Source organism: Urocitellus parryii, chromosome 11 (assembly GCF_045843805.1).
Source record: "Urocitellus parryii isolate mUroPar1 chromosome 11, mUroPar1.hap1, whole genome shotgun sequence".
In the NCBI taxonomy this organism is placed as follows: domain Eukaryota; kingdom Metazoa; phylum Chordata; class Mammalia; order Rodentia; family Sciuridae; genus Urocitellus; species Urocitellus parryii.
Window position 1 is genome coordinate 99625609 of NC_135541.1, and position 13919 is coordinate 99639527.

Here is a 13919-nt window from a genome sequence, read left to right on the forward strand (position 1 = left end):
TGATCTTCAGTTTTGGTTCGCAGCTATTTTTCTCATAGATAGACTAGAGATATAGTTTTAGAAAGAAAGAACACACACACACACAAAAAAAACCTTCTTTCCTCATTATATGATATTAAAAGTATGTGATATCCACATAGTCTGTGTATTAAAATAAGTTCACTGGTTTTAACAAATGTATCATTCTGACTAGGGATGTTGGAAAAGAGTGAAGCTACCCAGTTGTATTTAGAAAGAGGGGGCAGTTAATACATGTATTTTTTTTTATTTCCTCTCAGTTTTGCTGTTAACATAAAACTCCTTTAAAATAGTTTAGGGAATATAAGGGAAAGAGGAAGGTCCAACTTTACTGGCTTCAATGAAAAATGAGTCCTTGTCCTGAGTGTGAGAAAGAACTTCATTTGTTTTTATTTCCCAAGGAAAAATAAATTATATTTTCTTAGATCAATAGAAAGATGAAAACATCAAAATAATGTTTATTGCAGACAATGATATAAAATTCATCCTACAAAATGTCATTCAGCTTAAATCATAAAATTATGCAATCTTAAATCTGACAAATTCACAAAACATGTAAGCAGGCACAGCATGTAGTGTATCTGGAACACATGGTTTTTATCATGTTATGTTCCACAAAAGATGACCGACCATCATTAAAAGGAAAGAAAAATCGAGTCAACACAATTTGGCAATTTACGCCGTCTTTATATTTAAAAAGAAAGTTACAGTCAACAAATTGCCATTTTAACTTTTTCATTGGGTATTAAACCCAGGGGTATTCTACCAAAGAACTACATTGCCAGCCCCCCCCCCCTTTTTTTTCATCTTCTTCTTATTATTTTTAATTATTTTGAGACAGGGTCTTGCTAAGTTTCCCAGGCTGGCCTCAAACTTGAAGTCCTTCTACATCAGACTCCCAAATTAACCAAATTGTGTGAATTAATAGGCATGTGCCACCATGTCTGGATCAAGTACAAATTACTTAAAAAGCACTAAAGTACAGTATTGTAAACTTCAACTAGGAAGGGCTGCCCGGAATGTAAATTCCCCAGGCATAGAGTTCCTGACTTACCCCTGTTCACTTGTGGCCAGTGTGAACAAAAGGCCTGACTGGGAAATTCAAAGAGCCAGAAGGGTACCGCCATATGAGAGAACACTTGGCGACGTTCACGAAACTCACACTTTCACTCTCAAAATCAACAAACACACCAACCCGGCCCTGAGGCTTCTCTACATAGTGAGAAAGCATTGGGGAGGTTGTCAAGAGACTATGGCCATCATCTTGCTTCACACAAAGGAGAAGAAACACGTCTTCGGATTCAGTCACTGTGCCATTCCTTCTTATCCAGGAATCCTTACAGACTCCTACAGCCCAGTCCAAAGGGTCCTTCATATCTAATTCCCAGTACAATTTCCCAGAGTTGAAACTCTCTGTTCCCCATGCAGCAAAATAGTTAATTCCATCAGAATTCAAAGACGAGTCTGGAAGGGCGTGCCCAATTCTCAAACGCCTCACGTCATCAAATAGCTTGAGGTTATCACTGGACACCGTATTTTCAAAGGATATCTCCACTGTAGAATGAAGAGAATATTCAAATCAAAACCAACTTTTAAATTGCTGTTAGATGAGAAGGTCTACCCGAGTCTTAATGGGGGGGGGATGGGGTGGCAGAAGAAGAGGGGTAATTGTGGCTGAAGTGCATTGCACTCACAGGTTTCTAGAATACTGCAGAAGAAACAATAGTCCAACCACAATGAAAACACTGCTAAATATATGGACACTGGAATAAAAGGGTGAGCATGTCTACTTCCAGCTTGTTACTTTTCATTTCATCTGAGAAATTGGAGGTCTGCTTTCCCATTCAATCCAAAGCAATAATTTGTTGCTATGGTTCCTATTTAGTTCTACCATGGAAATCTAAAAACTGCTTCATCATATACCAACTTGTCTTTTTTTGATGCTTGTGAAATATTGCTCTGTGCACTCAGTTATTTTATGTTTGTTCATACATGCTATTATATTAAATTTAACGCACTTAGTATATTACGTTTCATAAAATACGTATCACACATTCAATTTCCAAGACATTTTAAGGGTAATGTTTAAATAACCTTCATCACTCAGTGCAATTAATTTAAAATGGGAACATATTGAACTAATTTATAGTTGTCTTATTGATTGAAATGGTTTTGTATGTATAGCCCAAATCACATTTATTATTATACCAGTGATCACTTATTTTTTTCCTTATTTAATCATGGTGATCAGATTACTAAATATAATTATAAATACCAATTGGCAGACCATTCCCTTTGGGTAAATTAAAGGTTAATAAATGGAAGGGTTTCCCATAGAAAATCATCATTGAAAGTCATTACACTATGCTCCCATCACTGGGCTGACACTCACCTTGGAAACACTTGAGCCTGTCTATCAGTCCAGTGATGGTCTGGGCAGGAAGTGCTGGATTTATAGGCTGAGGCAAGTGCAGCTGCACTGATTCACTCCTGAAAGCAGGAAGAGGACATGAATCTTCTGGTGACAAAAATGACATCACAGTTTTTAAGGAACTAAACAACAATTCTGCTGAAAATGTTTCTTGAAACCGTTTTCTCATGAATGTACCTCTGTGAACATGAGAAGGGACTGTCTCTAGGAATCTTTCTTACTTAATTTGCAAGTTAACAACCCATTTCTCAGAGGTACCCATGTTTCTCATTAGCTAACTAGGATAGGAAAAACTGCCCCCATGCACCTCAATGTTTCTGATTTACAATGTCAAATCATACATGGTTGCATTTATCTTATTTATTTATTTTTGAAAAGAAAGAGTGAGAGAGAGAGAGAATTTATATATATATATATATATATATATATATATATATATATATATATATATATATAGTAGTTTTTGGCTTACACAGCATCTTTGCTTTGTATGTGGTGCTGAGGATGAAACCCGGGCCGCACGCATGCCAGGCGAGCATGCTACTGCTTGAGCCACATCCCCAGCCCCACATGGTTGCATTTATGAACGTCAACATTCAGCCCAGGATGACATATCCCTCAACCAACAGGGGAAATAGAGGCTGACTTCTCATTAAGGGGAACAGAAAATCATATTCAAACAAACACATGAACACACAGTTGATTACTCTCTACATAAACTATGCCTTCACTTTGTTAGAAACTTAAACACTTTCATAGCTCTCAATGGTTCCCCAGATTACACTAAAGTCAAAATTTACCTGGTCAATAGATCTCCCATGTCCTGCAAAGAAAACAAAAACAAAAAAAGCTTATTTTTTTAAGAAACTGAATTGTATTTTGTTTTTGGAAAGATCATGTAGTATCAAATATCATCACACCCACACCAATGCTTCTTATGAATTCATTTTCATCTCTCAGAACAGTACCAGTAAAGCATATTTAAAGATTCTGGATTTGTGATTAAATCAGAATGCAGAGGGTCTAAAAAGTGTGAGAATGAAGGATATCAGTAATACGCAGTGTTCACTGTCCCCAATTCCATAACTTTTAAACAGAAGAAAGAGAACATAAGGTTTTCCAAGATGTCTGCATATTGTCAAATGGCAGGCAAAAAATGAAATCTTCATGAATAAATTGTTATTTTTCTGGATCTTAGAGAAGCAAAAGACAACAGAAAAATTTAAAAAAAAAATTCTAAGAGAGCTACTCACAAAGTTTCATAAATCTTGCTTATTTATAGTCAGGATAGAAGGTAAACTTTAAGTAGATTATACCCAAAGAGGAAAGAACCCCATAATTGATGCAGGAAATATAAAAATTACCAAATAATGTGGTCAAAATTGATAACCCCAAATCATACAAAATACTTTCATGCACAACTCAGTTCTTACCTGGAGCAGCTCCACATATGGTTTATGGGACATTTTCACCAGCTCCTCATATATTTCTCTTAGGTCTTTCTTCTTTTGAACCATATTGGCTTCACTTTTTTTGAGTTCTTCTAAAATTCTTTTGCTGTCCTTTCTAAGAATGTCTAGATGTCGATTTTCCTCCTCATGAAGAACTGGATGTAGTTTCCTGTACTCAGCCCTGATCAGCTCTTCCCTGAGATACACATAGTACTGTAGGGATAGATTGTCTAGATCACAATTCCAGTATGATTTTATCCTCCTCCACCTAAACCTCTCTCTTTGACCATTGTCTTTTTACCAGTATGTTACATATGCCATAATTTTATATTTATCCACATTGCAGAAATTAGAAATTCACTCTTCTTTTATCTTCATTCTTTCCCTAGTTTTTCATAACAATGGCAAGGAACCAAACCCATCCTTCCCTCCAACCACTTTTATCTGCTTCATGAATGCCTGAAATATCTTAAGAAAAGGTTTTGATTGACAATTTATCCTTCAAATATAAATTTCTATATGCATGCAATTAGAATTTATAGCTGTCACATAAATAACTATATGCAATATTCTGATCTCTGGTTAGAAAATTACTTTTCATCTCGAACCTCCCTATGACACTGCCTGGTCATTTGTTTGATCAACAAGGTCAAATTTTACTTTTAGGATTCAAAGCCACTGGAAATGATGTACCTAATATCCTTACAGCATGATGCTATAGTGAATAATGGATGGATTTCTAGTATGTCTGTTTCAAGCTGAGTCTCAAGGAAATAGACTCATACTTACGATCCATGGACTGATTATTTTCTTCTCTTCATTTATATTTCTTTGATTTACTTGGATCTTTTCCCATAATGATCTTATTTGCTTTAGGAGCTTCTCCTGTAAAAGAAATATAAACTCAAACAATAGAGAAGCATGCGCATTTGGTTTCAATCTCACAATGATAGAGAATAAAAAAATAAGAGATAAGTACTTTAGTGAGAAAAAAAAATCATATTGCTTTCCTTTTGCTATTGATGATTGTGAATTTTAGGAGATTTCAGACTGCAAAAGTGCATAGTGTAGCCATGTGCCTAGGGATAGTGATAAAGATGAGTAGTTTTTAGACAGTGTGGCAACTGGCTTCAGAATTTTGTTTTCTGATGCTCTACCCTGCTAATTCCCCAAAGCCTTTTATCTTATTTATTCCCTAGTGTTAGTAAATATTCATGCTGTATAGAAATGTATTGCATTTGTCATTTTGGTAGCCAGTAACTCTTTTCAAAATGAGCAGTTTCTAATGCCTTAACCATGAATGAAAATTAAAATTAAAGTGACCAACTACTTTATCACTACCTCTGTGGAATCAAGCTCCACAAAGGCAGGCATGCTTGCATATTTTATTTATTGTTTACATCTTTGGTTCTTAGCTTCTTCCTTGGTGCTTATAAAATTACCTAGCATACAGAAAAGAGTAGGGCAATCATCATCATCCAGATCCTCAGCTCTTTTGAAATCTCTTAGCTCTGCGGCTCAGCCTTCACAGTGTTCTCACTGGTGTCACTTACCTGGTATTCCTCAGCAGCCCTTTCCACTGAAGGGTGGTTGTGAGCCCTGTGCTCCTGAGGGTTGCAGCAGAGCCAACAGAGCAGGTTCTTGTTCTCCTCACAGAAGATCTTCTTTGTCTGCTGGTGAGTCACACATATATTCTTCTCAGAGTTCAGGAATTGCCTGAGATGAGCCCGCCTTGCCATAGATGTAAGATTCTTCAGAAGAATATTGTTTTTGACATCTCCCTGCTGTGATGGCTCCCTGCACACAGGGCAACAGGCAAGAATTTGGGCTTGTCCCCAGGGAAGGAAGAAACAGGGCCAACAAAAGCTGTGCCCACAGCCTATGGTGACTGGGTATATAAGGTACTTCAGGCAGACAGAGCAAGTGAGTTCTTTCTGGAACACTTGTGGTATTTCTGAATCCATTATTCTGAGGGAAGAAAACCATAAGGATTTAATCATCTACGTAGCCTTAAAGAGATAAAGACCTGAACCAATTTTTACTCATATTCTCATTGAATAGCACACTACTGTCTAGGGAATAATAAACTTGCTTTTGTACATGACAAAACAGAACAAACTGAGTAAATAAAGAATGCAAATAAATCAAATATTTAAGCGAGTAGCTCTCTATACAAGTCTGAACTATTACCAAGCACCTTTCACACTGTGAAAAATAAATGTGATTATTTTGATCTGCTCCAGAAAACAAAGAATACTTTACAGTTTTTATTTAGCTAAAAATCTGGGTTCTCATTTCTACTATACTTGAACTTCTAAGAATGGAAGAGATAAAATATTCCTAAAAATATTTTTGGATCTACAGGTAAAAAATTATACATTATCAGAGGACTAGTTTCAGAGTGCTTATAAAGTATGTAGGAGCACTGGGCATGGTAGCACACACCTGAGACAGAAGCAGTGCAAGTTCCTCACAGGCCTCAGCAAAAGCAAGACTCTAAGCAACTCAGTGAGACCCTGTCTCTAAATAGAATCCAAAAATAGAAATGGGGATGTGGCCCAGTGGTCCAGTGCCTCCGAATTCAGTCTCCAGTACAATAAATAAATAAATAAATAAATAGAGATAAAAAGAAAAGAAAAAAAAGTTTAAACTATGAAATTACATTTGATTTTGTTTGGGAAAGTAGTAGCTACAGCTCATGTGGCAATTGCATACATACCTTAAGAATTACTCTATGGTTTCAGCAGTTCTTGCTGCAGAATTGAAAATACGAATTAAGCTTCAGGATCAGGCACTCAAGGTGTGGAGGAGGTCGATTTTGATGTCATTCAGCCAGGTGAGCTTCAAACTCTACTCTGGAGAAGTATGAGCTGGTCTCCTGGAGTGCACTTTTATTGAGTCCCTGAAGAACACACCCACTTCTTCCTTGATTGCGTTTAGGGTGTTTCCAATCAGTGTTAGGTAATTAGTGTAGGTAATCAGATTAGCATGGGCGATTAGATTGGTGGGAGTGGTTTGGATGTGTGCATAAGTAGTTTTCAGGTATGAGCTTTGCAATGTAATATATTTAAAGACCTAGGAGAAATTGCAGGACATCGAAGAGTGAGAAACAGAGTGACTGTTACCCCTGGGAGTTTGCTCACCAGAGGAATGCTTCCTTGTATATTTCCATGGTCAGAATCTCTGCATTAGGCTGAGAATCTAGTGGTTCCTTCAGCTTTCCAGCCTGCAGACAGCCATTGTGGGAATATACAACTTCTAGTCCTGTAAGGGTATCTAATAAATCCCCTTTTATAAATATATATATACTGTTGATTCTGTTACTCTAGAGAACCTAATGCTATAAAGCAATTAGATTGCCATGGAGTCCCTATTTCTTCCTCAGATTTTCAGAGTTCTAGATAAAGGAAGCATCTCATTTCCAGGGACCTCAAATGTTCACATTTAATAAGTTCTTCCCAAAAGTGGAAATCAAGAATATAAAACCTCTCAGACCCTGGGATGGGCAGCAGTATTTTCCTCTGGAAGATGCAGTGTAGTCACAATGATTTCTGACACCTAGGATAAAACAGTTACATGAGGTCTATCTCAGACAAAAATTTTGAGACAGCTCCTTTTATTCAGCCTAATGCCTTTTTAGCCTCAGAAATCTCAGGGCAGTGATTTCTCCTAAACATTTCCCTTAATAGCCCAGGATTCTTATATTAGAAACCAAAACACATGCTTCCATACCATACCATCCAATATGGTATTTTTTGAAGTCTTCTTGTTTTTACATCCCAAAATCATAGTAACTACTGGATAAAATCATCTTTGATACTAATCTGTGTAAAAGGGAACTTCTAGCAAAGTCTACCAAAGCAAGACTGAATCTAATACAGAGGCATTATATTTGATAAACAAAGAAACAAACAAAAAATACAACCTGTAAAAAAGTTAATTTTTGAAAGACAATATCACAAAACAGAATATACATATATGTATATATAGTCAAATATAAAAAATATATTCACTTTTATGAGTCACTATATTAAAACAAACTTGAACCACATATTAAACTGCTAGACCTCCATAAGAATAAACAAAATTTAAAAATCAATATGGACTGATAAAAATATAATAAATGAAGTTTACTCAAAGCTGGAGAAAGAAAAAAATGCATAATTACACAAAGCATTTCCCAGTGCCTAGGTATTCCAGTAGAAATAAACAAGTTCTTGCTAAATTGCTCATCCTGGTATCAAATTTGTGATCCTCCTTCCTGAGACTCCTGAATAGCTAGGATTATAGGATTATGCCACCATGCTGGCAAAGAAAATGAAATTTTATAGAATGTTTTATAAATAGATTAGATTTATTATTTTCTACACATCACTCATTTGTTTTTAGTATTTCAAATCTGGTAAAGTCTTACACTTATTATTCTGTTTAATTTTAAAAAGACAAATTTTAAAAGTTAAGCAAGTGATGTAAACTTTTAAAAGTATAAAATCATGGGGATGAAACACAAAGGATAAAGTGTTCCAAAGGTTCATGCTGTTGGCTACATGTGACAGGATTAACAATGTCTGACCTGGCTGCCTGTGCAGAAAGTGGAGGTCTTCAATAAGCACCACTCCTCCACCTGCAAAAGAGATAAAAACAGTATCTCAGAAGTTAGGTATCTTGACTTCACAGACCCCCAGAGAATTGAGCCTGCTATTTGGCAGGTTTATGTCTTTGCCCACTTCTACCCTCCAAACACTCCAACAGAGAGTGGTGAAAGTTTCACTGGGTCGCTGGTGAAAGTCAAGCCCATGGCTAACATTTTAGCAGGATTAACACTGTCTCAACTCCACACCTTTTTTTTAGATAGTGGTGCTCAGTTTTCCAGTCTATCCTTAAATTTCTTATTCTTCCAAGTAGCCTCAGCCTCCTGAGTAGGTGGGATCATTGACATGAACCACTGCGCACAGCAGCTGTCTCAAAATTTTTGCCTGAGCTAGACCTTAAGTAACTGCATTATTTTATGTGTCAGAAATCACCATGACCAAATTGCATCTTTGAGAGGGAAAATATTGCTGCCTCACATAGGGTCTGAGAAGTTGTATCTTCTTGATCTCTGCTTTTGGCAAGAAGTTTAGCAAATGTGAACATTGAGGTCCCTGAAAATGAGGGACTTCCTCATCTAGCACTCTGAAAATCTGAGGAAGAAATAAGACATCCTAGGCAGCCTAATGTCTTTGTAGCTCTGGAAATCTCAGGGCAGTGACTTCTGCTAAACATTTTCTTTTATAGCCCAGGATTCTTTATTAGAAACCAAAACTCATGCTTCCATACCATACCACCCAATATATTATTTTTTGAAGTATTTTTGTTTTTACATCCTAAAATCTTAATTAGTAACCACAGAACAAAATTATCTTTGATACTAATCTGTGTAAAAGGGAGTTTCTAGGGAAATCTACCAAAGCTAGAAAGAGTCAATAGAGGCTTCAGGGTCAAAAAACTTCACTGCCATAAAGGATGGGGAGTGGGGAATGTGGCCATCTTTGTTCTTGCAGTTCATGTTTTTTTTTTCCTTTTTTTAAATTGGTTGTTCACAACATTACAAAGCTCTTGACATATCATATTTCATACATTAGATTGAAGTGGGTCATGAACTCCCAATTTTTACCCCAAATGCAGATTGCAGAATCATGTCTGTTACACATCCACAATTTTACATAATGCCCTATTAGCATTACTTAAGAAGTAGCCCCATGTAAGGGTCCCGGTCTCTTTTGGAAAAGCATGAGATCAAGGTGACAAAAATAAAATCAAAACTATTACTCTTTCTCTCTCTCTCTCTTTCTTTCTTTCTTTCTTTCTTTCTTTCTTTCTTTCTTTTCTTTCTCTTTTTTTTAACAGAAATTAAACCCAGGGACACTTTACCACTGAACCAGTCCTTTTTAATATTTTAATATTTTAATTAGAAATAGAGTCTTTCTCAGTTGCTTAGGGCCTCACTAAATTGCTGAGGATGGGTTTGGACTTTTTATATTCTTGCCTCAGCCTCAGGAACTGGGATTATAGGTGTGGGCCACCTCAGCTGGTGAGGAAAACAAAATTTCTAAACTAAATCCCTCTTCACATGGGAGAATAAAACTAAAGCTAAAGTCAGAAAAAAATGTTTATAAATGTTAAAAAACACTTACTAAAAAAATCACATATGATGACACCCTCTTTCTGTTCTTAAAAGTGAAAAATAAAAGAACACAACTGAAAATCTTTAGATATAATCTGAACTTGGGTACTCTTTTTTTTTAAGTCAGTAACTGTTGGCAAGACTCTGGATGTTTGTTTATGAAGATTAGAGAAGAGATTACATCAAATTTTTCTACCTGAAAACTAATTACTCACACATCCAAACCAATCACACTAATATATTCACCCATACTAATCCAATTATCCATACTAACACTGATTGGAAGCATCCTGAAATGCAATCAGGAAGAAGTGGGTGTGTTCTTCAGGGACTCAATAAAAGTGAACTCGAGGAGACCAGCTCATTCTTCTCCAGAGTAGAGTTTGAAACTTACCTGGCTGAATGACATCAAAATTGACCCTCTCCACACCTTGAGTGCATGATACTGAAATGTAATTCATATTTTCACTTCTGTAGCAAGAACTGCTGAAACCATAGAGTCATTCTTAAGGTAAGTATACAATTGCCACATGAGCTCTAGCTACTACTTTCCCAAAAAATCAAATGTAATTTTGTAGTTTATACCTTTTTTCTTTTTTTTCAATTTTTTTTTTGTACTGGAGACTGAATTCAGAGGCACTGGGCCACTGAGCTCAGAAATTTAGCAAACAATGTTTTAAAAAATTAAAAGTGTCGGGGGCACTGTTTAATGGTAAAGTGCCTCTGGATTCAATGTGCATTGCTGAAGAAAAATCATGTACAGCTATAACAATGAAAAGTTTTTAAAAGGATTCTCAACAAGTTACTTCTATTGAAATATCTAAGGAGATTAGTCTTCTGAATATTGTATCATACACACATTGTTTCTATGTCTATGTATATCAATGATTGTAAAATGTTTACTGATTTCTCTTTTGTTTTGTTGTGCTAGTGGGATTGAACCCATGAACATTTTACTTCTGAGGTACATGTCCTGCCCTAGTTATGTTATTTTTAGAAGGATTTCCTTCACTGACCTTGAATTTGGAATCCTTGTGCCTAAATCTCCCTAAATAATGTGGATAGTTTATAACCAGGTTGTTAGCTACTATTTTGTAAAACTAACCATTTACTCAAACATTTCATTAACCTAGTGTTTTCTAAATAATAACCCATTATTTCTAATATTCAGTTAATTACTACTAACTTATTTAGATATAAACATTTGAAGTGGATGAAATGTTTCTTTAAAAACATGTTGAAGCAGCCAGGGGCAGTCGCTCATGCTTATATTTCCAGTGACTGAGGAAGGAGGATCCCAACATTGAGGCCAGCCTCAGAAACTTAGTGACATTCAGTCTCAAAAAAAAAAAAAAAGTAAAAGTGTGTGCTTGGATGTGGCTCAGTGGTTCAGCAGTCTGTGTCCCTGGGTTCAATCTCTAGTACTTAAAAACAATCTGATATGGCCAAAGAGTTTGGTATATCTGGTATCCTGACTGATTTGATTTTCAATGTAGAAATATGAGAGGGAGGGAGGGAGGGAGGGAGAGAGAGAGAGAGAGAGAGAGAGAGAGAGAGAGAGAATATCAAACACTTAGAGGTCTTTGTTTGTAATGTATTCAGGATATAGAAAAGAAGTCAATTGGATCAAGAATGCACTTGACCTTTTGCCCTTAGGCTAGTAATCTATTCTGCAGAAATCTAATCAGGGTGGGGCTTTAAGGATCACAACTAATATAAAAGCTTCTCAAAGAAGAAATATGTTCTCTTTACAGGCACTTGGAGTTGGCTAGAATGTGGAAGCCTCAATAGGTTGGTTACTCCTGTCATACAGAAATCCTGAGCCAGCTGAATGAATATTTGTGCAAGTGCTGACAAGACAAAGTAAAGAGTCTTCAGGTGAGTACTGAGTTCTGAGTAAATGAACTCATACTTTCTCTCTAATTTTTTTTAACTCAGTTTTCAGAAGGCTTCCCAAAATAGATGCTGAAATCTGTTTAATAACAATCATGTAATTATTTTTAATTCACACATTGTTTTAAAATATAGAAGTTAATGTATTTTATTTTACATTCCTTGTGTATCCAAATTATAAATTTATGGAGAAAAAAAATCCTTGGTGTTATGTAGCTTTATTTGGGAATGGGATCTGAGCTTCACTAGAAAGCACTGAAGAATGTGCAACATTCTATTTTCAGGAACTTCAGGTTTTAGCTTTGGTCTATAAAGTTTCCAATGGCAAGCCAGAATCTACTGATAGCTGTGGAAGGATGACATTGGTGAATCAATGAGGTACCAGAAATGAGACAGTTTTCAATATTTATTCCGATTTAGAAATGAGAATTTTGTTGACCTACAGTCATTCATTTATTTTGTTTTGTTTTTAGTTGGATCTGGACACAATACCTTTATTTTATTTATTTTTATCTGGTACTGAGGATCAAACCCAGCACCTGCCACATGGTATGCTAGTGCTCTACCACTGAGCCCCAACCCCAGACCCTCCAGTCATTCATTCAAAAGCAAACTATATTTGAAAACACTAGCTGTCATTTAAACTTGGAGTTTTTGTATTTCCAAAGGTGGATTACGTTGTGAATAGTGAGTTTGATATGACTGTGGGGTGCATTGCTCTTACACGCTTCTTTTCCAATGTTAATTTTATACATCTCTTTTTGAATATAAAAGCTCAAAATATATTGTGTCCTATTATTATTTTTAACAATTGCCACTTACAAAATAGTTGGGGGTTTAAGACAAATTATGTTTCTTCTTTCCAAACATTTCAGAATAAGTTGTGACCATAAACGCAGAGTATGGAATTATTTTTGCATTTATTTTGCAACTTTGTTGGGTAATTGTCACTTTTATCCCAGTTACTGTCTCTGTTCTATGATTAAATTTGTTTTTATTTTCATTTATCTAACCACATTGATGATGAAGTATTACATTATAAAAGACAAGATTGGAAAGAAAATAGATCTACCAGATCTGCCATATGTTGAAATTCTTTTAGGTAACAGATTTCTGAAGAGACTATAGAAGAGGCAGTACTTTCATTGAGACTACAATATAAGAAATAGAAAGCCAGAAAAAGCTGTAAGTGTTATAATTCTCCTGAAACATTGCCATTTGAAGGGAGAGATAGTATGATTTTCTAGAAAAGTTTTGTTTGTGACTGCCAGGGTCTTGAAGCATCTGTTCATCAGTCACAGATGGCAGAACCACCTTCCACCCATAGACCATGATTGAGGCGGTTTTGAGGGGTTCACTGGAGTTCATTGGATTATGTTGTATTGTTTCCAACTCCTTAGCTTCACCTTTACTGATACCTATTTGGACTGCCTTTAGAAGTGCCTCACTTAGGGCACAACAGAATGGAATACATTTCCTTTTAAGCCAGTTCTCTTCATTGTGTCTTTTTACTTGGTCTTCAGGGTCTTTGGGTTATTTGAAGCTTTTGGAGTGAGTAGACTGCATTTGTGTTATTGTGTTCTATCTCAAGGAGGCTCTGCCAAGATTTTGGAAGCAGCCTGCCTGGAGAGGTAGAGATTTCAAATATTGCACATGCAGCATATAAAAGGCAAGCATAAATTTCATTTTAGATGTAAATATTCTTCCATTTACATTGTTAACTTTAAACTACTCAAGCAACATATTCAAGTGAGGTTTGATTATTTTCATTATCCACGAATGAAAGAGAGTAACCCTCTTTCTCTTTCTGTTTAGAAATACAATATCACACATACTACAGAATAATTATTATTATTATTCCAGGAATAATTTATCTGCTGAGTTGTGAGACTAGAGGAGTTTGAGCTCCTGTTGAGACTTCTTCAACAACTGAGACTTTTTCAGTGGCCCAGAGAGAAAT

The 13919-nt window shown here is 35.9% G+C and overlaps 1 protein-coding gene across 1 annotated transcript; it reads right to left on the minus strand.

The window, feature by feature from the left end:
* Positions 1-1078: 1078 nt before the first annotated feature.
* LOC144257395 (tripartite motif-containing protein 43-like) lies at positions 1079-5864 on the minus strand. Its single transcript, XM_077803648.1, has 6 exons — positions 5454-5864; positions 4690-4785; positions 3883-4113; positions 3250-3272; positions 2411-2508; positions 1079-1572 (listed from the first exon to the last, which is right to left on the minus strand). Exons 1-6 carry the CDS (start codon positions 5862-5864, stop codon positions 1079-1081), a joined length of 1353 nt encoding a protein of 450 aa, XP_077659774.1.
* Positions 5865-13919: the final 8055 nt, after the last annotated feature.

Coding starts and splice junctions, on each gene's coding strand:
- LOC144257395 (XM_077803648.1), bottom strand. CDS start 5,864: ATGGATTCAGAAATACCACAAGTGTTCCAGAAAGAACTCACTTGCTCT. Junction 3,273..3,882: donor CATATGTGGAGCTGCTCCAG/GTAAGAACTGAG, acceptor TTTTCTTTGCAG/GACATGGGAGATCTATTGAC. Junction 1,573..2,410: donor CAGGCTCAAGTGTTTCCAAG/GTGAGTGTCAGC, acceptor TTCATTCTACAG/TGGAGATATCCTTTGAAAAT.